The sequence below is a fragment of the Haliotis asinina genome, chromosome 2 (assembly GCF_037392515.1).
Source record: "Haliotis asinina isolate JCU_RB_2024 chromosome 2, JCU_Hal_asi_v2, whole genome shotgun sequence".
NCBI classification, from domain to species: Eukaryota; Metazoa; Mollusca; class Gastropoda; order Lepetellida; family Haliotidae; genus Haliotis; species Haliotis asinina.
In genome coordinates, this window is record NC_090281.1 from 59,526,592 (window position 1) to 59,554,579 (window position 27,988).

A 27,988-nucleotide genomic window follows, 5' to 3' on the forward strand; every position below is an offset into this window, starting at 1 on the left:
TCAAACTGCATCAACAGTAATGGAGGAAAGGTCAAGCAACGCCTGAAGTTATGCCTTCCAGACGTGACCTTCTTCACCACCAGGGGGTGACAAATGACCTCATGTGACATCATCCTTCTTCAAACAGTCTGACATCTGACCTTACCAGTAAATGAAACAGGTGTCATGTCTCCCCTTTGTCTGTAAAGGTGCAACACTTCACACCAGGTGCATGCCAAAAATGAACCCTCTCTACTTTAAAAAAATAAACCAGTAAGCTAAATCAGTCAGACTTGCTGGCAAAGCATCTGAGAAGCATGGCAAACAATAAGCCAAGAAAGCCTCAGCATTCATCATCATCATCACCATAATCATCTATTCAAAATCTACATCATAAAAAGTATGTTTATTTCATGAACAGGCAATTACTAGGGCATCTCAATAATAGCAGTGGTATTATGAATGAAAACAAAACATGACTGCAACTGTATTGTCACAATTAGAAGCACTACTCACTAGTACCAGGATGGTTAGAGGAAGTATTCAACAGCACTGTGATGCAAACATTTCCCAATACAACTGTATTTAGATGGATATCTCCAACCTTCCACAATATAGGTTTGCTTTCCTAAACTTGCAACCTCTCAAAATGTCTTGCACTCATAGTATATATTTTATAACTATCCACAGGTTCATCAAACTGTGACCAACTGCAGTAAATTGATTGACCTACCAAACCATTACAGTAAACATCAAATGTATCCCCACTAGTGTTAATATTTGTGGCAGAACATTTCATCATTCATTAATTTCAATTACAAAGTTTCTGTATCTGTTAAGATCTGGGGCAGAATAGGTCTTCAGCAACCAAAGCTTGCCAAAACTGGGCAATTATGCTTATCATAAGGGGAGACTACCTGGATCGGGTGATCAGACTCACTGATTTGGTTGATACATGTCATCGGTTCCGAAATGGACATATTGATGATCATGCCATTGATCACTGGATTGTCTGGTCCAGACTCGATTATTTACAGACCGCTGCCATACAGCTGGAATAGTGTTGAGTGTGGTGTAAAACTCACTCACTCAAAGTTTCTGAGGTCACCTTAGTTTATTGGCACCATTTTCAAAGATTGTTTTTATTGCATGAAAAACAAGTTCAACCGGAGCTAGCTATAAAGATAAACATTCACAAGAAATGCTATAAATACTCTGCAGGCAGATACAGGTGATTAGTGCAGGTACAGTGGATGTTTGCACCTGTTCTTTATTGATAAAACAAGTAGTATTGAACCATATTACTTCTTACAAGTATCCATGGAAACAGTTTGTCTGTTCAATTTCTTTTACATTTGCTTAGAATTATGTAAGTATAAATGCGAAAACATACTGAACACAAGTCTGTTGCCATGCCTGTAGAAAGTACATATCACCAATATTCAACACATGCAATGCCTGTACATGGTCAAATCTTAACCACCTGGTGACCAAAAGCATGAGAGTGCAAAAAACACTGAACTGGCACTATATGTCAGCTACAACTCAACAAAGAATAAAAAGGAGAAGAACCTACCGTACAGGGTATGGAGGGTGGAGAATCCACAACGTGGGATACAGAGGGTGGAGAACCTACAGCATGGGAGACAAAGGGTGGAGAACCTACAGCATGGGATACAGAGGGTGGAGAATGCACAGCATGGGATACGGAGCGTGGAGAACCTACAGCACTGGATACAGAAAGAGGGAACCAACAGCATGGGATACAGACAGAAGGAGCCTACAGCATGGGATACAGACAGAAGAGAACCTTCAGCATGGGATATAGAACATCCTAATTTGAATTCCCAAGAGCCAATGATATATGTCTTGCTCTAAGTAGATACGCATGTAGGAGGGCCCTTGTACAGCGTTATTCAATATTCCAAGAGACCTCAATCTGCTACATCCAAAGTTTTCTATTGTTGAACACAGGAAGACAAATTACCACATTTCTGGTACAAGCACTGGACTTGTTAACAGCCAGTCTTCATATCCTCCTCATCATATCCTGTGTGATTCCAAGTCACTGTGGCTCAGAAATCAATACAGTGAGGTACACTATATGCCTACTGCCACTAGACTAATAATTAGTCTCTGAAATGAACATATTATATTGAGAATTACATAATATGAAATGAAAAGGAGCCCTGAGATTTTCTTTATTTTCAGAGACCCTGAAGATGTGGAAATCTAGATGTAAGTGGGCTTTCTTGGCCCACTTGCCATTTGCTTCAGGGTATGTATCCCAGACTAGGTGGAGGACTGCACTTCTGTTCCTGCCCTAACTCACTCACTGATGCCCTCACCCAGGTAGTGTGGGGTCTTGGGAGAGCTGTAGGGGAGTCTCCCCACTAAATGACACTAAAAACAAGTGACAGCAAGAGATCAACAGATCATCACCAACCATGTGCTGGCTTGTGAATTCAGCAGATTGGTACAGACCCTGAAGCTGTAGAAGTCCTCGACCTGAAGGTGACTGTGGTCAGTAGGAACTTCCAGACCAAAAGTACCTGTGGTGAGTGAGAGAGTGAAGGGAGTTTTACACTGCTTTTAGTAATATTCTAGCAATATCAAGGTGGGGTAGACTGGAAATGGGTTTCACACATTTTACTCTGATCTTCGGTATGATGAGTGAATGCTATAACCACAAGGCTACACCACCACCCCACAAGCACCTGCATCATCAAGGGGCGTGCACAAGCACTTACAATAGAAATCATATTTCATAAAGACAATAAACCATCTCATGCTGTTAAATATATATTTAGCCGGAAAAAAATACCAGTACAAAACACCCTAGGCTTCACCCTAAAGCTCGTTTGTTTTAATTATGTATGTTTGGGTGAAGTCTAGCCAACACGTCAAGCCTTATCTAATACATGACTACATTCATCAAACAAACTGAATTAAAATAATAACACTGCAGGGGTGCAACCAACAACTGTATTGAAGCCCTGGCCACTAACTCACTTAAATGCCCCTCCCAGATAAGCTAGAATCCCAGCACTTCCAATGCACATATCATTATCTCCCCCTCCCACACCAATCCTTAACAAGATGTAGAGTTACTGTCGGTCTTTAACAGCACTGGGTTTCTCCGACACTCAAACGCCTCACAAATATTTACAACATGAAAATCTATATTTATTTCTTAAACACTTTTATCTGCTTGTAAATTGAGCAAATCTGGCTCCTTCAAGGATAGACTGCTGCCAAATGATTCCTCACTCAGTTTTTGAATTTTACTCCTCTTGATAGGCATCCAGTAAAAAACTATTTCCGGCTTGTCAATAATATGGGGAAGTGATTTGAAAGTCAGAGGTGGCTGGTTTCATCTCATTTGTGTGTTGTTTCGCAGGAGATGGTTTCTCAGACTGTCACTTATCATAACACAGGCCCTACCTTGTACAACACTCAGCTGCAGCAGCAGCTAAACATAGTCTCCACTCAGCTGAACTCAGGTTTTACAAAAACAAAACGTGAATAATGCACCCATAGTATTCACCACTTAGGAATCTGAACATCTCTTCTTGTGCTACAGATGAATTCAACTAGTAATTAACAGACACATACATGTAGTTGGTTCATGAAATCAAAATTTTTAAAACAATTTCAAAGTACTGTTGAATCTCATCAAGACCCTGAAACAAATATATCTGAAAACATACAAGCAAATCCACAGATCACTGGCAAATGTTTGGTGATCTCTGAATGGTGATTATACATTAAAGGATAAATTAAAGATTGGAAATTTTACAATATTTCTGAGACAAAAAATTATGGTATGGCCATGCAACGGATGTTTCAAGACATGTGTACATCAATGCTGAATCCTGAATACAAGTCCTGACATTGGCAACTGACATAAACACAAGTATTCCAGCACATGCGTGTGTGTTTAAATGATTACCGGTTATAAGAAGGAATGCACACGCTCTCTCCTGAACATACTCTCACAGAGATCTGAATTCAGTGTTTCAGATTTCAAGTGTGATTTGGTGTCAGTACAAATCAGTTTAGAAATAAAAACCTCTTGTTTCGCACAAGTCATTCAACACTACCTATGTTCCCAAATCCATTTTTCTGTTAATGGGGCAAACTAAACCCATTTGGGATTAACAAAATCAGCATACCAAAAAGGTGCCTGCTTAGAAGTCTGGCAAACCGTCTTTGGAGAGTGCCAGAGAGTGGCTGCTACTCTTGAAACAAGAAGAATAATTTCATAATGATATTTAGGAATATTTATAGAAATATCCATGTAAATATCCTAACTCCCCATGAATTCCTCAAAGCTTCCAATGTAGTTTCTTTTTACCTATTCATAAACTCATTGAAAAAGTGTCTTCCCCAGTTCCAACTGAACTATGCCATCAGCATGTTTTCTGATCAATACCACAAGTCAACACTAATTACAACTATTAACTGCACGGGCAGCTTGACGGCCAGAATACCAAGTGCGTACAGCACTAAAGATGCAGCATCAGCTGCAAGGTAGTCTGTATACAGAATGTTACTGTCCATATACACTGTGTTACTGTCTGTATACATTTTTACTGGCCATATACACTGTGTTATTGGCCATATACATATTACTGTCTACACAGACCACGAGTTATTGTCTGTACACACTGTTTGCTACTGTCCATATACACTGTGTTACTGTCGGTATACATTTTTACTGGCCATATACACTGTGTTACTGACCATATACATATTACTGTTTATACAGACCACGAGTTATTGTCTGTACACACTGTTTGCTACTGTCGATGAACATTGTGTTAGTGTCTTTATACACCATGAGTTATTGTCTGTATACACTGTTTGCTACTGTCCACATACACTGTGTTACTGTCTATATATACTATGAGTTATTGTCTGTATACACGGTTTGCTACTGTCCATATACACTGTGTGTTACTGTCCACATACACTGTGTTACTGTCTATATATACTATGAGTTATTGTCTGTATACACTGTTTGCTACTGTCCATATACACTGTGTGTTACTGTCCACATACACTGTGTTACTGTCTATATATACTATGAGTTATTGTCCGTATACACGGTTTGCTACTGTCCATATACACTGTGTGTTACTGTCCACATACACTGTGTTACTGTCTATATATACTATGAGTTATTGTCTGTATACACTGTTTGTTACTGTTCATATACACTGTGTGTTACTGTCCACATACACTGTGTTACTGTCCACATACACTGTGTTACTGTCTATATATACTATGAGTTATTGTCTGTATACACTGTTTGCTACTGTTCAAATACACTGTGTGTTACTGTCCATATACACTGTGTTACTGTCTATATATATGAGTTATTGTCTGTATACATTGTTTGCTATTGTTCATGTACTCTGAGTGTTAATATCCATATACACTACATGTTACTGTCCATATACACTTTGTTACTGTCCATATACACTACATATTACTGTCCATATACACTGTGACCTATTGCCCATGTACAGCTTGCGTTACTGCCTGTGTAGTTCACCTGCCAGCTACAACCCTACAACATACAGTAGTTATCCTGACTTGATATCAGTGTAGGCATTCTAGGGGACAAGACATATAGTTATATCAACCATTTGGTCATTGTGGACACAGATCAGCCTCATCCTGGGTATTGGGACTGAATGTAAGATGCTGTGCAAATACCTGTCAAATAGCAGCCTCCACAGGCTTATCAATAACCTTCTGTATACACCAGGGAGCTGGAGAAGACAGCGATACATTACTTCTAATGTGTATGGTTACAAATCACTGGACATAAGCAGTTGATCACTGTCACATTACTGCATAACAAAAGTTCATGCGACAGGACTGGAATTACACCTCACTTCTAATCTCTGTTCAGATGTGTCCCGGGAATCAGAGTGGACTTTAATCAGACAGTCCCACCTCACCATTAGGCAAACACCAGACCAGCACAGTACAGGAGTTCTATTTCAACATTCATACAAGGCAATACTTGGTATCTAATCTTGCAGAGCAGCCATGTATGCTCAAATTCTTATATCTTTCAGTATACCGGTATTCATTTTCAAATACAAATGCTACTGTTCCTTGATTAAGAACTATTAACATCAATGAAGGGAAGACTTTTCGACTTGATGAATCCAGTTACATTTTGGACACGAAATAATCTTGAATATTGTCAGTTTCTGTCTCTTCCAGGTCAATAAAATGTCTGTAGGTTCCACTACAACTACCACCAATTTCAGATTGCGTTCATCCTGTATGCGTCTATGTATCCCGCTACAGATTCTACAGTTCTTGTTCCCCAATGCAAGTGTATCACCAGCCTCTTGACTCAGACTTGTGTATCCCATTAAACGGGAATGATGGAAAAGTCATTTTGTTCATAAATCAAGCCTAATTCACAGGCAGAACATAGTTTTCTTCCATCATAACATCCTGGCAGCATTCAAAGACTCCATCCTCATGCCAGTAAGTAAGCACGACACATTTCTCCTGCCAAAACCAGTGTGAGAAAATTACAAACTTGTTCAAGAATTGATCTTAGTAGTAAGATATCTAGCAAATAAAGGGAAGTTCAAAACAGAATTCAATCAGGAGCTTCCATTAAAGTACTTGTGATTGCAATATTTTGTCACTAAACAACCCAAACCATGTTTTCATTTGAAGCGACATTAAGAGTGTTTATCCAGTTGTCCGTGATTGAACACTTCTTCAACCACATGTTATTGATTGTTCTGTTGTGGAAACAGCTGATAATGTCACTCTGACATGCATCGGGGACGCAAAAACATCTCCTGTCATAAATCTTTACACATTATCGTAGGGTGTTCTTGTTTTCTAAAATGATGCTCAAACCTCCTGATTGGATTCCTTCCCATCATAGACATTCTTCAAAACCTGTCAGGATTTCAATAAAGTTCTTCAGTCAACCGGGGATGTTGGTTTGGCCATTCAAACACTACTATAATCTAGTCTTTCTAAACCACAGTCGTTTGAAGTTCATTTTAAATTGGATCATTTTGCTGACAGAAAGAAAAGCTGTTGTCAGGCTAAGCCAGTGAAAGTAATTGGAACACTGTATGAGAGGCTGAGATCAAACACTACGGCTGAAGCAGGAACAATGGAAATAGATGAACTGCCTCGTCCTCAGATGGGAGTAGATCTCCAGGGCATCATTACCATGCACAGGAATAACCGTGGTTCCATCATAACTGTCAGGTCTAGATGTACAGGACATGTTCCATCACAACAGTCAGGTCTAGATGTACAGGACATGTTCCATCACAACAGTCAGGGCTAGATGTACAGGACATGTTCTGTCACTCCACAACCTGGTCTAGATGTACAGGACATGATCTGTCACTCCACAACCTGGTCTAGATGTACAGGACATGTTCTGTCAAAACACAATCTGGTCTACATGTACAGGTCATGTTCTGTCACATCAGAATCTGGTCTAGATGAACAGGACATGTTCCATCACAACAGTCAGGGCTAGATGTACAGGACATGTTCCATCACAACAGTCAGGGCTAGATGTACAGGACATGTTATGTCACTCCAGAACCTGGTCTAGATGTACAGGACATGATCTGTCACTCCAGAACCTGGTCTAGATGTACAGGACATGTTCTGTCAAAACACAATCTGGTCTACATGTACAGGTCATGTTCTGTCACATCAGAATCTGGTCTAGATGAACAGGACATCTTCTGTCATACCAGAATCCTGTCTAGATGTACATGAAATAATCCAACAAAACAGTCAGGTCTAGATGCACAGGACATGTTTCGTCACACCAGAATCAGGTCTAGATGTACTGGACATGTTCTGTCCCACCAGAATCTGGTTTTGATGTACAGGACATATTCCATTACACCAGAATAAGGTCTAGACGTACAGGACATGGTCCATCACAAAAGAAATCAGGTCTAGATATACAGATGCAGATGTTCTGTCACACCAGATGCAGGTCTAGAAGTACAGGACATGTTACGTCACTCCAAATACTTCTTTCTATTTTCCTGAGGCTATGGGCTATGAGTGAGTGAGTGAGTTTAGTATTACGCCACTAAACAACCCACAGACACACACAGTGAGAATCAAACATATTTATGATTACCAACAATTTCCTGATAATATTGACAAGTGTAGTACTTGTGTTGCTACTGGACACGGAGTACTAATAGTATTCAATGTAATTATCCACGAATCAGTGCACAGGCCCTAACCCAAACCTTCAGGTCTCAGGGGACAGAATGGAGGTCAGAGTCTGCCTCTGACAATACCTCGATAGCCCACTCACTAAATGCAGAACAAAGTAAAAAAAATCAATTACAAACAAAAAAAAGAAACATTGCCATTTTGAGCTAGACTCACTGCACTATCAACAGCAAAGATAAATGATCTATGCTTATTGCTGGTAAAGACTTAAAATTTTTATGCAAGCCACTTTAGGAATCATGTGTTTATTGATGAGTCCGCCCCCATGAGACAAGCTGCTGATCTATGGGTTACCTGGCTGGTTGTGGAAAAGTATTGATATTACCATCCAATTATCGATGATCCATGGTAATTTCATAAAGGGTCTATGTTTATCCCACAGGTGGCTCCGCCTATGAACATGAACAATATATCATTCACAGAGATTGTATATAATCACATTCCTCCCTTCTCACAAAGCAGTCTTGGCATCCATGGCCACAAGTCCAGCATGGCTTACATCATAAACAGAAGTGTGGGCTATCACAGGTTGATAACAGATGGCTTCTGGTTAGTTTCAATAACTGATGTACATTTCACCAGTTCCTGTACACCAGAAGGAGGCTGTGGAGAGGCTGACGTTGTAACAGAACATAACTGTGATCGAGCCAACCTTCGTAAGTACACCAACCATATACAGGAACTTCCAAACCGAAAAATGGTGGATTATGACGCTTACCACATCTGAGTCAAGATGATGACAGTGGAAATAGTTTTTAAGCTGTTTTAGCAATATTCCAGCAATATCTCAGTAGGGGACAGAAGAAATCAGCTTCAAACATGGTACCCATGTGTGGAATCAAACCAGAATCTTCATCATGAGTGCATACTTTAACCATTGAACCACCAAACTAACTTCTCCGTGCCAGATAACTAGACTGATGACTGAGTGAGTAAGTTTGGTTTTACACCAGTTTTAGCAATATTGCACCAATGACAACGGGGGACACCAGATTTGGGCTTCACAAATCGTACCCATGTGGGGAATTGAACCTGGATCTTCAGCTTGACAACTGAATGCTTTAACAATTAGGCTACCCCACCTCCACACTGATGACTGTGTGCAACAATGGATGCCTGTGAGATTAGAAAGCTTAACCCTTTTCCAGAGCAGGAGAGATGTTCCATGTGCCTTGCATGTTAGACTAATACTTAGTTGCAGAATATGCAAATAATTCCTTGAAAATTGAGATGGAAGATTTAGACCCTGTGGAAATCTAGACTTGCCTCATTTAAGCATCATCACTGCAGAAATACTGGACAGAAAGGGAAATAATTCATAGGCTCATTCAGTCCAGCCTTGAAGCAAGTCTAGGTACTCTAGAATAAGTTACAACAGCATGTTCAGTTGTCCCAGGAACTACTGTTCAACAGACTACATCAAGAACAAAGTCTGATGTTAACAATGAAAAGGATCAGACAACTGTAAACAGGCCTGGTTCCTTAACTCATCATACTGTTTAACAAATCAGAGTCAATACACAAGAGTGAGTGAGTGAGTGAGTTTAGTTTTACGCTGCACTCTGTAATATTCCAGCCATATGGCGGAGGTCTGTAAATAATCGAGTCTGGACCAGACAATCCAGTGATCAACAACATGAGCATCGGTCTGCGCAACTGGGAACCGATGACATGTGTCAACCAAGTCAGCGAGCCTGACCACCGGATCCCGTTTGTCGCCTCTTACGACAAGCATGGGTTGCTGAAGGCTTATTCTACCCTGGGACCTTCACGGGTCAATACACAAGAGTTGATACAGAGTCAATATTCCCCTACAACCTGGATGTTATTGCACTTAACTCCCAGCCTCGTTCCACTTAACAGAAAAGATGGCAACACAGGCTTTGACTGGACAATATGCTGTCATTTGCGCCTTTACTGCTCAACAAGCTGTCATCTTCTGCTTTCATTGGTCAGAAGAAATGTCCAATCAGTGACAAGCTGACTGCTGTGTGTGATGTGTACTACATCACTGTCAAGTTTCTCCTTTCCTCCCATCTCTTCCTGGGCAGTATCAGTGGATCCCCATCCCTGCATCTCAAGATAGCATCCTGCACACCACTAATTGTCCAGTTTATCCCAAATAACATGTCAAGATATAGAAGATAAAAAATTAAAAGCTAAAGAATCATTCATTTTAACAGAATCTAAATGTGTACAGAAAGCTACTATGAAAAAATCCTTTGTCACTCAAGAGAAAACAAATGGCATTTTCCGCACATTAGCACTGCATTAAAACAATAGTAAATCATATGTCAAAATAAAAAAGATTCTCAAATTCTAAATATTACAAAATGTTTCATGTAATCCCAGCTGACTATTCCATTACAGACATATTAACTCAAAACTAGATGAACAGCTCTCTGAAAAGCACTTTTAAAGTTAGCATTTTGATGACTTCCTGCAAGTTTGTAGTTCTTCCTGATATGCCTTCTCAAGGAAGTAATTGGGCACTGCTTCCATGAACCTCAAGTAGACTCGCTTCAATAAACCACAGCCAGACAACAAGGCAGTAAAACTTCTAAACTTAACAACTCTGAAACTGTAATTACTCTGATATTGATCTTTGCACACCAAAGTTTCAGCCCCAATTGGACACTGAATCATTCTGATGTCAGATTCACCCATTCCAGGAAAGTTACCGCAACAAAGTCAAAATGACTCACTTCGTCTGGCATGTCAAACTTCCAACACAAAATTCAATACATAACAAAGTATTTTTACCTTTTCTATTTGCACCAGCTGGGTTTATGGTAAACATATTTAATGTACTCAAAGCAAGTCTCCCTCGCATCCCTGACGATGCTATTAGTGATACAATGCTGCTTGGGTTTCTTCACTCCACCAGATGCATTCAGGTACAGCATCACACTGGTAGTGAGCAGTAACATCAATCTTCCACCAACTTTAGTAACCGAGTCTTCACAAGAATCATTCATCTTCTTCCTAATGACATGAATCTAAATAACTTAGTGAGGAAGATGGATCCAACTAGTTATTTCAGTATTCCACCTAAAGAAACACTTGTTATTCTGTACAAAGTGTATCAAATTGATCAAAAGGAAACAAGAGCAGTGTTTGATAAGTCAGTACAAAGAAAACCAGAAACACCTCGAGAACAGCTCTCTGTATTATGAATGATGTGGACATGCAGGGCTTCTCATTTCACCATTCACTTTTGTTGTTTGTATCTTGTTTAACACCACTCAGCATTATTGCAGCTTCATATGATCCAGCTGTATATAATCAAGTCTGGACCAGCCAATCCAATGATCGCCAGCATGAGCTTCTACCTACCCAACTGGGATACAATAACACATGTCAACCAAGTCTGCAAGTCTTACTGCCCCATTCCGTTAGTCGCCTCTTGCGACAAGTATGAGTTACTGAAGATCAATTCTAACAGGGATCTTCACAGGTCTCATGTATTGGGATATACACTGACATGCATCAGGGAGACTGAATATGTGTCACCACAATCATGGGTTGATGAAGATCAATTCTAACCCGGATCTTCATAGGTCCAGACAGTACTGAGACCAAGGTAAAACATGACACTTCATTTCTGAGAATAATGGACCTCCAGGCCCTATTTCTCATTCTTATCCAAAAGGTGATTCTATCAAGCTGTCAGGCTGAACCACAGTCAAGATGTACAGGGAGTCTAGTAATTCTGTCAGGCTGAACCACACTCATTTACAGGGAGCCTATTAATTCTGTCAGGCTGAACCACACTCATGATGTACAGGGAGCCTAGTAATTCTGTCAGGTTGAACCACAGTAATGATGTTCAGCGAGCCTAGTAATTCTGTCAGGCTCAGCCACAGTCAGGACATTCAGGGGGCCTAGTGATTCTGCAGGCTGAACCACAGTCAGGACGTTCAGGGAAGCTAGTGATTTGGCAGGCTGAACCACAGTCAGAGCATACAGGAATTTTAGTAATTCTGTCAGGCTGAACTATGGGCAAAATGCACATGGAACCCAGTAATTCTGTCAGGCTGAACAGAGGTCTGGACATATAGGGAACCTAGTCATTATGTGAGGCTGAACCAAAGTCAGGATCTACAAGGAACCTAATGATTCTGTGCCAGAATACCCACAGAGGATTTGATCATTTGCAACTTTCATCAATGCTCCAAAGCTACAGGATTGAATGGCTATGATCCATTATATACTGCTAAAGCCAGAAAATCAAGTTTAGAAAGATATGGATGTGGAGGATCTAAGCTTGGCTGAACTCCTAGGTTGCTTTTCATCTCCGGGTTTTGTTGGCCACTGAAAGTCTAGTTATTGATTTTCTATATCCGAAATGTATACAGCTGAAAGAAACATGTGTCCAATGAAGGAACTTTCCGAAGAAAGGAGTGCCTGGATGCTACAAGCCTCTGCTCAGTATGAAGCTGCATGCTCTAGAGAACTGAAGTGCTTATAGATATCTTCAAATACTGCTTTCTGCTGATCAGATCACAATTTGACCCTGAATGGAGGCTCTGATAGGCATCCTGAAGTTGGTAGGACATGAAGCTAATCTAGGCAAGCAGTCACCCTTGAACTTTATTGGAAGCCTGAAGTTGTTATCCATGAAAAGTCTCATGTCTTCAGTGGGAATGGGCTTGCACCAGATTGGTTGCCTAGCCTCTTTTAGCATGTGAAAGGAAAGTGTCAGTTGAATTGCACAGTAGGTATTATTTACTGTCAAGGAATAAATGTCATTGTAAGGTATACCATACTCAAAGAACCCAGATATACTGTGGCAGTTTGGGTTGAATTGGTTCAGAAGCTGAAAAGAATGATTACTTCATCAAAGATGATATAAAATTTGTGACAGCTAAGTTTATGAATTAGATATAGGACATGGTATTAGACATCAAAACTATACACCAGTAATCAGAGGATACATCAGTTCGTATCCAAAAAGGCTTGAATGAATTGTGCCTTTGGATAAAACTGCATGCTGTCAGGCATCACAATGCCCCATGCTGGTTGTCAGGCATCACAATGTCCCGTGCTGGTTGTCAGGCATCACAATGCCCCATGCTGGTTGTCAGGCATCACAATGCCCCATGCTGGTTGTCAGGCATTACAATGCTCCTTGCTGGTTGTAAGGCATCACAATGTCTTGTAATGGTTGTTAAAGGTCACGATGCTCTGTGTTGGTTGTCAAGCACCACAATGCCCTGTAATGGTTGTCAAGCATATCACTGCTCGTGCTAGTTGTCAGCCATCACAATGCCCTGAGTTGGTTGTCCAGCACCACAATGCCCTAAAATGGTTGTCAGACATGACAAAGCCCTGTGTTGGTTGTCAGGCATCACAATGTCCTGTGCTGGTTGTGATCTACCAAAATGTCATAACTGTCAATATTCTATCCTTATTGTTCACTAACAATACATTCTATTCTTTACAGGGAAAGTTTTGTTTCCTTCAGATAAGGAAGCAAGAACGGTAGGAAGGTAACAGTCAAATGGGTAAAACCTTCAGCTGAATAAATAACATCCTCAAAATTTCACATTCACTTCACATTTGAAGTTTTCACTAAAACTACAAGTCATGATGCACATGTACTGCAACATCTTTCGGAAGATGGGAGCTGCAGACTTTTCTGGGACAAAGGACACTGTATTAAAGCATGGTAGTCCAACAGTAGTTATGCACACCTAGTCTTGAGATTGAGACAACTGGTCCACTGGGCAAAACCAACTGTAAAAGTGGATCAACATAAGCCACTGGCAATAGTGAATAGTAATACAGAAAACTATAACCAACATGCTTATAGTGAACTGACAGATATACCAAACTCTTCATATGTCCTAGCCACTTGCCTTATATTTCAGGTCAAAAGCACATAACAACCTATGGTTATAAGGAACTATATTTGGTGATCCCTTTGAGTCAAATGTTCCTTTAGTTTTACTGTAAGTTTGTTAACACAGCAAGTGAAAGTCTAGGACAGAAGGACTGTTGATGAAAATGTAATGAGATTCAAACCCTGTTCTCAATGTGCAACACCCCAACCACTTGGCTAATCCAAAATTCTCAATAACTGCTCTGGTTCAATGCCTGTCCTGTTTACCTGGTACAACAGTCACAACTCATTCCATGGATTTGTCTGTCAACAGCAACACACTCTGCGTCCAGCGCTATGAAACCATTATATATGGCTTCCTAACCTTCAAGGACAGTGATATAGCACTGTACACATATTTCACTAACATTATTTTTAGTGCTGTTCTCTGCCAATACGTAGATCAACTATGCACATTATACATTAGTACAATCTGACCATTCGTTCAATCTCACTGTACATTCATTAAAAAAATATGCTTATCAATTATCTTATCTATCATCACATACTCCTACCATCATCCGAGAAAATGTGGGTTAGAATTGGTCGTCAGTAAGCCATGCTCGTCATAAGAGTGTGCTTGGCTGATGTGATTTGGCTGTCAGGCTCGCTGAAAGGTTCAAGCATATCATCACAGCATATCAAGATGAGGACAATATAAGTCATGATGTCAATAACTAACGGGATCAGGTGGTAAGCTCGTTGACTTGGTTGACACATCATTGTATCGATGTTATGTTGATCACTGGACTGTCCAGTCCAGACTTGATTATTTAAAGACTGTGGCCATATAGTTGCAATATTGATGAGAGTGGCATAAAACAACAAACAAAATTTCTTCTATCATCAGTAGTTTCCCACAACAATGATAAACATCCAAACATCCAGGAATCAGACCTCAGCCTGTTATACTCTATTTTAAAACCATGGTAATCCACATAATCACCAAACATCTGACTCCTATCACTAAAACTTGAATTTCTGGGTAAAAAATAACCCGAAGGCAAGAGACAATTTATAGATAAAACCCAATCTCCATTTTCTCAAATAAAAGGTCACTTTCACAGATTTAAATATCTGTCCAATCTTGCAACCATTGCTAGGAGAAGCATGCCCCTGGCAATACAGGCTGGATTGGAAGGAACTTCATTGATTTCCACATTTAAAGCAGCTGAGGGATGTGAAGGCTGAGTTCCGTGTGTGCTGTAGCACACTTCCATCTTGACGTAGACCCACTGATAGAATACAGGGATCAATAGTCGATATTGACTTTGGTCACAAATAAATGCTGCTGACTGAACACAACAAACCATTCTTAGTACCAGATGGACCTGTGTGAATGAAAACAACTTGTACCGATTACAGATAAGTTGGCGTTAACACCTCTGTTGCTATGAACTATTGGTTGTACTTGGAGACACACTGAACCAATCCCTTCTACTGGAGCTACAAGGTCTGTGACAACTATATGGTCCATAGTCTATGATAGTGTTGCCAATGCTGACCCAAGCTTCTTAAGAAAATGGTGATGGCTGTCCCATCTTCAGTCTCCCAAACTGGACAGGTGGATGCTGGATTAAAAAGTTACTCTCATAGTTTGGTTATGCCAAGAAACAAGGTTTGGCATATTTCAGGTATACACAAGAATAAATATCATTTAAACAAAACACTTATTTTCTAATCTGACATTGTATCAGCGGTTATAACACTAGTCATTCTGGGACCTACTGGTACAGCGGTCATGCTGGCAACAGGAATACTGACCTTGACCTGGTAGGTCATATGACCTTGAGAAATGTCACATTCACCCTATAGTCAAGGCCGCAATTGAACTGAACTTGAAGTGGGTAAACATATACTAATGAAGTAAAATGCTTCCAAAGAAACAAAAAGGCATGACATGACAAAAACACATCAATAGGTCATCACTGACTAAATGTGCTGCATGCTGACTGCCACAAGGACTGGGTAGTCCAGACTAGAACAGGCTACTGCATTCTAGTCCTAGACAAGGATAATATTGTCAAGAACTGGTTAACTGGTCCAGATTAGAACCAGCCAGCTGGCAACTTGTGAATGGATGAAAGAAAACATAGTGAAAGTCTTCCTCAAAAGGTACAACAATCACATTTCTGGGGTTCTGCAGTCTTCCAGGACCAGTAACCTTTTGGATGGCCAGCTAGACAAAAACTCTATGATTCCTCATTGTTTGGTATTTCTATCCCTGATGCAGTTGTAATTGTACTAAGTGTGTTAAGGAACAACATTCAATCACTCCCTCAAATATCAAATGGACAGGAAGCTGAAGTGTAAGTAAAGTTTTCCAGAATCATCCATCAGCTCATATAATGTTCACTGTATATCATCACTGAGAGCAGACACTGGGGACTTCAAGCATATACAGAGTTCTACATGACAAGGCCGCTTAGAGGCTGACCCCAACCCATCACCGAAAGGCTTATTGTCTGGCATGTCATCAAAGCGGGAGTGTAATTCCCATAATCTCTACTGTATGTAACTGTCCTTGTGTTTAGCTACCATCCATAACTCGACATAACCACCACTCTCTACATCAGAATAAATCTCATTTCAGTATTTCATTATTTCTGTTAAGTGATCCTGGCAATTCAAGGTTTCCATGGCAGTCTGGCATATCTACAGCAATAAAACCCTAAGTCCTGCTTCATCTGTACAGGGAGATTGCTTCTAAGCCATACACACAAATGGATGTTTATTAATTCAAATCCATTATATATCAATATTTACTGTAAATGCATTTACTGCAGGTCTAGAAGCAGTGAAGCAAGCACTGGCATTTGGTTTCTGGCGCTGCTATTATTCTACACAAAGTACAGATCACAGGGAACATCATTTATCTTCATTTTCCACTGAAGATGGACACAAAATCATTTCAGTTACTGAGTAATTGATGCATGATGTTATTTCTTTGAGCAAAGTATTTCAAACAGCACCGAAAAGTTTGAAATAAAATGCACTCTCCGAGACCTGCTTGTTTTACAAGTCATTTTCATCACCATGCCAAATATGCAGTAGAATAACACAAATGTAGCTTCCTGCTTAATGCACAACAAGAATACAAGGACAATGAAATTTGCAATTTCTAAACTTTTTTTGTATTATTTACTGTTCATTTTTCCTCTTGTAAAAGGGTTGGTCATGCTGAGATAGGAAATCTCTGTTCTGGCTTTACCTCCAGTTGAAGCAGAGAGCTTCTATTCAGCAGGGCTCTTATTGATTAAAACACTGTAGATGTTACCAGGCAGGATTCTATTATACAGGATGATGAGGAAATCAAGAGGCGGGCACCAGTAGGTCAGTCCACAGCTTTGATGGGTGTTTACACACTGCAGGACCAGGAGTTTCTCACCATCAGGAGCAAACAAGATGTTCTCACTGACCTGGGTGCTGGACTGAGTGGGTTTCACCATCAGGAGCAAACAAAAAGTTCTCAAGTCTTTGAATGTCATTTAGAAGTGTAAATACATAAGAATGAAGATTTTATGGATATCAACTTCTTTATGAGAGAACACAACGTTTCGGAGTTAATGCTTACTCCTTCATCAGGTACATAACACACGATAGGGGGTGAGCATGTTTACATGAGGGTTGGTGATGTACATACTTGTGTTTGTACATCACCAACCCTCATGTAAACATGCTCACCCCCTATCGTGTGTTATGTACATCATCCTATCATGCGTAATGTATCACCATTGGCTTCCATCCTTATCCCCAATCATGTTATGTAAACATATCCAATCAACTGTAATGCATTACCGTTGGCTTCCATCATTGTTATCTTAACTATCGGCTTCCTATCAGTGCTTGTTTATACTAGCTTTCGTTAACTCATTCCACTTGTTACTTTGTTATTGTTTTACCTGTACATATAAATACACCTCTGTATCCCTTTCTCAATCACCTGATGAAGGAGTAAGCATTAACTCCGAAACGTTGTGTTCTCTCATAAAGAAGTTGATATCCATAAAATCTTCATTCTTAAAAAGTTCTCACCAACCTGGGTGCAGGAATGGGAGGATTTCACCATCAGGATCAAACAAGATGTTCTCACTGACCTGGGTGCAGAACTGAGATGGTTTCCCCATCAGGATCAAACAAGAAGTTCTCACTGACCTGGGTGCAGAACTGAGATGGTTTCCCCATTGGGATCAAACATTCTCACTAACCTGGGTGCAGTACTGAGAGGGTTTCACCATCAAGAGCAAATAAGATGTTTTCACCAACCTGGGTGCTGGACTGAGAGGGTTTCACCACAAACAAAAAGTTCGCATAGACCTGGATGCAGTACTGAGAGGGTTTCACCATCAGGATCAAACAAGATGTTCTCACTGACCTGGGTGAAGGACTGAGAGAGTTTCACCATCACGAGCAAACAAGATGTTCTCACTAACCTGAGAGCAGGACCGGGCAGGATTGGCCGTCAGAAGCAAACAAAATATCAACTATGACCAGGGTGGATGACAGCCAGTTTCACCAAAAAGTTCACCTCTGGAACCTTAATGCAGGATCGAGCGGGTTTCACCAACAATAGAAAGACATTCTCACTAACAGTGTTGCAAGATTTGACAGGTTTTACCAACAAAAGCAAACAAGCCCACTGCCCTGAGTGAATTATTGAGCATGCCTTCATTATGATTATTTCCTCCCCATCCAAACCAACCATTCAGACCAATAGACTATGCAACACATACTGAAGGCTAGCCTCGAACTCCTTGACATAACTTACACAGCATGACAATGAATGCAGCTACAGAAACCAGCTTGTTCTCTTGGGAGATAAGGGAGGCAGTTCATCATAATTCACAGAGACACACAACAACCAACACCAAGACCCCAACGATGCAAAATGAGTTGGAAACATGACAGGAGAATGTCAACCAAGGTTTGGTTACTATCACTGAAGAACAAGAAGTCTGAAGTCTAAATCTAGAAAACTGCCTTCCAGACTAAATAATGACTGTTCGTGGCCAGTTACTTCACTTGGTATTAATATACTTCCCCTCAAAAGTTTAGATTCATGCCCATTTACTTCAGGCAACTGTTCTAAGCTAGAGTTTGCAAAAGCAGTCATACAATTTAAGGGTACTGTACACATGAAATGATGTATCATGAAACAAACACATAATGATGAACAGATTCTTGTCATGAGTTCAATAAATACAGAATAACACACTGTGAGTGCTATAAGTGAATATGAACTTTCGTAGGGAAGTATATAATGGGTGTCATATTTGGACAATGAAAATCCTGGGTTGATAACATTGATAACATGACCAGCATTCTGAATAGATATGACGACCCCCTACACACACGCACATGCACGCCACCACCACCACCAATCAGCCTACAACAGATATTAGATAAGTCAGACCAATTGAGATTCCATGTCCTCATGAGATCTGCCATCTCATCCAGAAACCTCCAGTCCCATCAGGTTATATGACCAGCCAGATGAGCAACCATGATGCAGATGCAGTCACAGCACCGACAGATACAGTCCAACTAGGTAAAACCTTTCATCGGACAACATCATTGCCTGGCTAACTGAGAGCTGACTGTCTAGTTGCAACCTCCAATAACCATGTGTCCTAATTAAACAGACAGAGAAGTGCCCCTGTAGCACCCCAGGAACAAATTACAGTGTCTGGCTGGACTCACACGTCCTAGTAATGTGTTCCAGAATGTCATGCTTAGTAAGAGTCTTTAATGTCATTTAAGCACAGTCAGTCCTTAATGTCATCTAAGCTCAGTTAATCTTTAATGTCATCTTCATTTCCACTGCAGCAAACATAAACAGCATCAACCAAGAAACTCACAAGTTTGAACCTGATGCAGACAGATCATGCCATATAGCACACAGGAACTTTTTATAAACTATTCTTGGCTGACATTGGCATATGCTCCTTACACACACAAATTTCCACTAATGAATGGTTTCACATCAGGGAACCCAAGCCTTGGGCAAGAATCCATGATGGAAGTGATTCGCTCATTTGACTATTCACTACTGGTAAACAAGGATAAGTTGGTCCAGCACAGAGGACACATTTACGAGAAGTAGGAGGTGCATATCAATGACCAAACCCATTTGATTTGTGAAAAGGAGAGCAGATGTAGGCTAGTGCTTGTGCAGTGCATGACAATGAAACTGATACCACACCTAGCCACACACACCCTATATGGTCGACTCATACAAATTTCACATGGTCTATGTAGCAATTCGGTAATATTCGGATATAAATATACATTTCGAGAGAATCAAACATGTTAAAGTTTGGTAAGAATGGTCAGACAATACTTTATCAAACCTGAGAAGTGGCATGCACCTGTCAAACAACAAAGTTTGCTGAGACAGGCCACGGGCTTCACCCATTGACAACCCTTTGTTCACAATGGCAAACTCTAGTGGGCAGAACTCATACATGCTATAACAGGTCAATTCTCAGGTCCATGTTCAACTTATCCTTGTTTGCCTGTAGTCCTCTAATAACTGAGCGAGAAGCCAGAGATTTAATATCTGTTTTTGTCCAGTCATCAGTTTTCCAGCTTTCAAATGGCAGATAACACTTGATCAAATATGTGGCTGCCAGACAAAGGTGACAGGATCATCAATAATACTGGAAAAAAATTGAAATATTATACTTTAAATATTTGATACTGCATTTAAAAAACAATTCCATTGTAGCTCTAATGGGGATTGTAGCAAAGCATAAACTGATATTTAATATTTACTGCATAAACACTGAAACCTAAACTCTAATTGAACAAAATACTATATCGACAAGACAGCTTTTAGTTTTGCAACTGACAGGAAATCTGAAAGTGGAAAAATCTATATCAGAGTTAAAATTGAAATTATCTTCAAAACCGTAACAAATGCTGAACCCATTGCTGACACCTAAAGTCCAGCTCTTCATTATACAATTTTTAACAAACATGCTAAAATTGTTTCTACAGTATGGCTGCTATTGCGGCCATATTGAAAATCAAATTCAAACTATTTTAATGAATTTGATTGTTATCACTAATTAATATCACTGCGATTTTGCCTCATTGATCTAGTGGCTTCTGAAGGAAAGATGTTCATGGACGATGACAGAGAGGCAAGCCACAACATAAACTGACTTCACTTTCATTCTGCTCAGCTGTAAAGGGAGCTAAAAGAATTGAAAGCAATTTACCCAATGGACTCTGATAGCCACAATTAAATCTCACAAAATGGTTTTTACAACACATAACTTCCATCTAGGGAAAACTGCATAATGAAGGACCAATTCAAGACTTGTATTTCACACATTTGCTCCAGTGTATTTGGTAGTTCCAACCGACAAATATTCATGTGAAGATGAGACATGACCATTTGGAGGAAAGGCCACATCTTGTTTGTGGCCAAAACACGTACTGACCGCGAGACCACAATCACCCATGGTATAATACTTGAATCCAGGGCACATAAAGAGCACACCATCAGCGGCAACTTGATTAATGGATACGTGCACCAATCAATACCAGGAAAAAACTGCCCACAAACATGTTATTTGAACAATGTTATATAATGAAACTAACTGAATTCTTTTCTACTCTGTTGATGGGTGTTTTCAATTGTTATTGACCAGAATGGAAGAGGCTGGAGCCTGTTGACAATGATAATCCTCACATATGACCTGGTAGCTGTGGAACAAAGACCTGCTGCTAACCTGGGATGGGATTCTCGTTTCTTAATTTAACAAATGCTGAGATATCTCCAAGCACTGACTGCAGTAGCTGCAGGATATGAACACACATCATATGTAACCTCCAGATATGAACACACATCTACAATGGTCATACTATATACAATGTTTTGCTGTCTTACATTTTACACAGGGTATAGGGCTTGTTATCACTGTGCTGTAACCCCTAGCCATTAACACACATCTTCAACAGTCATATAATAATTATATACAATGTTCTGATGTCTTACGCCAACACGGGGTTTAGGGGGTGTTATCACTGTGTTGTAACCTCTAGACATTAACACATATCTACAATGGTCATATTATATACAACGTTTTCATGTCTTACATTAACACACAGTTTAGGGGCTGTTATAACTGTGTTATAAGCTCTAGACATTAACACACATCTACAATGGTCATACTACCTACAATGTTTTGATGTCTTACATTAACACAGGGCTTAGGGGGTGTTATCACTGCGTTGTAACCAGTAGACACAAGTTCACAAGTTGCTGATGTGGGTGATCTTTACATTTTGGGTGAAGTGGGTCATGTTAAAGTGTTTGTGAAGTGGGCCATGTTTACATGTTGCTGAAGTGGGTCATGTTTACATGTTATAATAAGATGGGTATATGGAGTATATACGAGTCATCACCTGAGGAAGGGGCAAGAAGTAGTCCAAAATATAAAGCCATATGCTCGTCTTATTATATTCACTAACTTTAAAATGCCTCTCAAGAATCTCATGTTTACATGTTGGTGAAGTGGCATATACTGTCTATTCCAGTTGTACAATCTAACTGTCAGAACTCACCTGAGCATATTCTTTCTCTAATTTGGACCGCTGTAGACTGAATGTCCTGAAAAAAGAAAAACACAGAATTAATTTACGTTGGAACAAGCAAGCAGTTGATATAATGGCTGCAAGAAGTTGTGAATGAAGTAACAGATTAGTTGAGTCAGTTAATGTTGGTAATTATTGGATAATGTCACCGTTTCCACTAATGCCGTATTTATCTGAATACCACATCGCGCCAACACTCACTGGTGGTATAAAGAAGTGAGAGTCTATACAGCATGGTTGTAAATCCACGATGAATCCAGTATCATACCACACATCTGACCACTCATGTCAACATTTGTCAACACACACATTCAGTTTTATGTTGTAGAAATGTCAAAATACAGTGTTTCTCACACTGACTAGGACCTATGCTGTGTAATTTCTATTTCCATTTATAATTTCCTGAAGTATCTCAGCGTTGTCACCTTCAGTCACTTTCCATCTCATATTTCACTTTTCATCCTGTGTGACAAATTCCACACGTTAAAACTGGATCCTATCCAATTTAGGAATCATTGCTTTTCTGTCCGAGTTATCCCCTCATTTTACCTTTCCTGCTGTTATCCCCTTGTTTTTGAGGTATTGCTTTTCTCTGTTGTTATCTCCTCATTTTGGAGGTATTGCCTTCCCCTCTGTTATCCCCTCAATTTGGAGGTACTGCCTTTCCCCCTGTTATCTCCTCATTTTGGAGGTATTGCCTTTCCCTCTGTTATCCCCACATTTTGGAGGTATTGCCTTTCCTTCTGTTATCCCCTCATTTCAGACGAATAGCTTTTTCCTCCATTATCTCCTTATTTTTTGAGACACTGCCTTTCCCTGTTGTCCCCTCAATTTAGAGGTCTTGCCTTTCCCTCTGTTATCCCCTCACTTTGGAAGTATTGCCATTACCTCTATTATCACCTCATTTTGGAGGCATTGCCTTTCGATCAGCAGTAGCCCCTCACTTTCAAGGTATTTCCAACTTTGTCTCCTCCCCAAACCTGAATCAATTTTAAAGGCTGCCTGGCAATATCACTGCTGACTTAGTGTTTGTTCTAGTGATGAGATGGCCGACTGGAGAAGGATTATATAATCCAATAGTTCCCCACTCCTGCACTGCGCTCCCTGCTAATGGAACCAGGGAACAGCGCAGATTCACAGGCTTTCCTTGAAATGTCAGACCAGTAACACAACTCCCAACACTGCCTGCTGTAATTCTCCAAAGTCTTTGCTGAAAATTGAATTTGTCAAGATATTTTTTCACAAAATTGGTTTTTACTGCAAAAACGTGAATTTCCTTAATAAAATTGGCTAATTGGGGAATCTGCAATGAAATTCATGAAAATTTAGTGCCTTCTGGTAAAACGCTAGTTTATTTTCTCATAATAGTTTAATATCACATCACAGAAAATGACGATCTGCTGTGGCGCATTTTCATTTGACAGCCTCTCCTCCTAAAAATATTTTCAGCATGGATCATAATGATAAAAAGCCAGATCTGTCTAATCGAAGAATGAACATTGTTGATTGGGTGTAACTCGACAGCAGCATGAGTTATATGGTCGTGGGCTGTGTAGAATTAAGCTTGGACTAGATAAACGTGTGATTGATGTAAGGGAATCAACATGCCAGTGACAACTGCCTGCACAAGGGAGGACACATGGTCATACAGACCCTGAAACAAATATATCCAAGAAATCCAACAAGAGTCCAGAAAATGTGGCAAGTCTAGATTTCCACAGCTTGATGAATGAAGAAAGTGTCAGGGCTCCTTTTCATAACACCTTTTTATTATAAAACTTTTTTCTGTAAAGTATGATTTTTCAGAGACTAGTTGTTAGTCTAGGTCAAGGTCTTTGCTTACATCGCCTGTAGAGTTTGTAACTTAATACACCAGCCATTCCAAGCAATTCTACAGTAAGTGGTTCCTGTTTTTATTCTCTGACTAGTAATGGCTGCCACACTTTAGAACACGAGCCAGTCACCCAGACTAACAGCTGAACATGTGTGCAATATTTCCTCTACTATTTCCTGACCGATTATATGTCAATAGGAGTTAACAGGATCCACTTCATAAGACCTACTGACAGCAGAGTTTCTAAATACTGAGCTGATTTGGAATGGTTGGTACATGCTCCACACATTTCTGTTTTAAACAGAAATGGTTTGTAAATATTCAACACATTTCCATGTTCAAACAGAGCCATACATAGCAAAAGTTGATCCTCTACAGAGCTGGGACACCCTGCATTCAACCAGCTCAGTAACAAGTGATCACATCAAAGAGTTCTTAGGTAACACTCAACAACATGACGTCCATCATGAACCCACAGTAACATCACTTCTATCATAATGTTTCCAGATATTCCCATGTTAAAGGGGCCCTTTTTATCAGGGATGAGGTCATCCAATCACTTCCTCGTACCAATGTGGTTATGTTCTATCTCATCACAATAACAGATTCCTTGTTTGCCTGTTTGTACATTAACGACTTTGATTGACACTCCAATTATTTTTACATCCATTTTTTCCAAACATAAAGTCACCATGGCCGTAGTGTTATGATATTTAATAAACTGTATGTGATTCCATGACACTGGATAACTAAGCAATTTTCATATGTTTACGTGAACATACTCCATACAATAAGTAGATCCTGCCCTGCTACCTGACATCCTGACTGGCTTATGTCAGTGCTGTTGGGGCGTCAGTTGTTCAACTGAGTTTTAACTGCTTGCAAGTTATCCTTGTTCAATTTATCCTTGGAGGAAAATTACCTGACCACATTTTTACTGCAAGGGCTTGCACAATGACCACATTGGGTTATTTTGACCTATATAGTTGGGTAAATGCAAAGACTATGAGAGTTGATTGTTCAGGATTGTTTTGTTGAAGTTAGCGTTTGTTTCACCCACAAACTGAAAGAAGCAACAGGACAATGAAATCAATAGAAGTCCTGGCTTCATTGAGGACTGTTCAAGAAAAGGAAGCTTACAAAAAAAATATATATTTAGTGTCAAAACAAACACGCAACTGGGAAGAAATTTATTTTTTTGAAGGGTAAACAAAGCTGAACTTTCCTTTCATAGTCTGACCGTGTCTACTATTTGATTTGATTCCATCTTTGTGAGTTTAAGGGCTGGATGCAATCACACAAATCCATATTCATCAACGACATCAGAACACCGTAAATAAAACAAACATGTTTCCAAAGATAAAGCAGATCCAGTGGCTGACAACTTGTCAGGTTTCAATCCAAGGCCTACATGATTCTCCACAAGAACAGTGAGGAAGTGGAACACTAGCAAGTGGAAAGGTCCTCACTACCTGCCAGGGAGATCAAATTAGAAACTCAAGAATGTGTGAGAGTCAAAAAACATACTTGTGGGAGAAATAAACAGATAACAGTGTACCAAGGGAACATACAGGTTCAAGCATACAAGTACCATGGCATCACAGGCATCACATGATAACACAGTCTAGACGAGCTGGTAGGGTTGAACACGTGAAGAAAATGAATGAAATTTACAAACATATTTTGTTTTCGGGGTTGAAAAGACAGTGAATTAATCCTATAAATGACCAATTTATTTTGTTTCAAAAGACCTCTAACATCATTATAGACTAACGTTTAGTAGCTGAATTTATAGATAATTTTCATAGAAACAAATAAACCCATTTAAATTCAAAAGGAGTCAGAGTAAAATGAAAAATCATTTTTTTTAAATTAACAATTCATTTTGTTCCAAAAGAGCGCTAACATTGTTACAGACTACCCTTAGTCTCTGAATATGTAGAGTTTTGATGCAAACAAATAAACCCACTTAAATCAAAAGAAGACAAAGTCAAACGACAAATATAATTTTTACAAACTACCAATTTATTTTGTTCCAAAAGACCTCTAACATGATTATATACTAACCCTTCATCTCTGAATACAAACAATTTTGATATAAACAAATAAACACATTTAAACTGAAAAGGAACCAGAGACATATGGGAAATTCAGACTGGAACCTGATAAAATCTAGACTCGCTTTACTTAGAGCTTAGCATTGCAGGCAACAAGCAAACTAACGTGGTTCAGGGACTGTGAAACAGACTGCTATCCTCACTACCACTAAAATTGCTTCACAGCAAGGTGCACAGACTACAAGATAGTAGTGATAGAAACCGGAAATCGATTATTGGAGGACACGTGGTGAACGATTACTAATTATAATCAAAATATGTAAATATATAATGTAATCACCAATTTTAAAGGGTTTTCCAAAGTCTTTCTCTAATTAATGTTCTTATATCCAATGCCATTATGAAATGAAATGCATGCATACAAGAAAGACACTAGAAATTGTAATGCAAAGCATAGTCTTACATCGTTGAGAGCATGTTTGTTCATGAATATTGGTCAATTTTAAGAGTTACTACACTTCATTCAAGTGTGTTATACTAAAACAACAAACTCTGATTTTTTCATCAACAATATGTGTTTAACAATTAATAATTATTTGGAATACTGGAACACCACTCCATGAAAAAAAGTGTTATCTCAGAACATCCATTAAACACTACAGCTAACAATAACACACAGCATCACACTGTGTGCTATAAGACTGCCTCTCCATGACTGACAAGCATGGATACCATGTGATATTTACTGACAGTTGCTATTTAGTGTTTGCATACACGTCACTCAAAAACAGCATCCCAACCTCACAGAATGTCTGTAAGTAAAAATGGCAACCTCTGCACCTTGCTATGCCCGACATTTGGACTAAGTGTATGATTAGCAGCCTGGTAGTAATAACTGTCAAAAGCTGTTTCCATTAGCTCATGCTAGGAGCTTGGAATAATGGCAAGATGTGCACTATGACCATCTTCCGCTTGATGGCATCCTCCAAGAGCTGTTGATACTGTGACAATAATCAGCAGGTGAAACGCCAGAGTTATACACCTGCTGGGATATACAATTATGTACAAAAACAAAATGAATGGATTTTATTTTCAGTGGTTTCTTTTTTTCAAAATGACCTACAATAAGTATACTGAAAACACCGAGATACGAACTATGGGAGTAAGGGTTTTGAGGAAAAGATTTTGGATTGTGTGTGCCTGTTCCCACAATGGACATTATGTACTTGTTTTTATGTGGAGTTTGTAAATGTTTTGAAAACCAAATTGCTATAAGACACATAAGGAAAGAAAACATGTTGATATTTTGAACATATCTTTTGAACTAACAAAAGAACCAATGTGAAACCTAAAAACATA

The 27,988-nt window shown here is 39.5% G+C and overlaps 1 protein-coding gene across 8 annotated transcripts in view; it reads right to left on the minus strand.

Moving 5' to 3' along the window:
* LOC137274044 (F-BAR and double SH3 domains protein 2-like) overlaps positions 1-27,988 on the minus strand; it is a 94,256-nt gene that overhangs the window by 39,396 nt on the left and 26,872 nt on the right. For all 8 annotated transcript variants that reach the window (XR_010956166.1, XM_067807010.1, XM_067807011.1 and 5 more), the window contains exon 3: positions 22,709-22,754. Coding sequence is in view for 7 of the 8 variants with exons in the window: in XM_067807010.1 (XP_067663111.1) it covers positions 22,709-22,754 (46 nt within the window). In the remaining variant the exon portion in view is untranslated. The remainder of the gene's footprint in view (positions 1-22,708; positions 22,755-27,988) is intronic.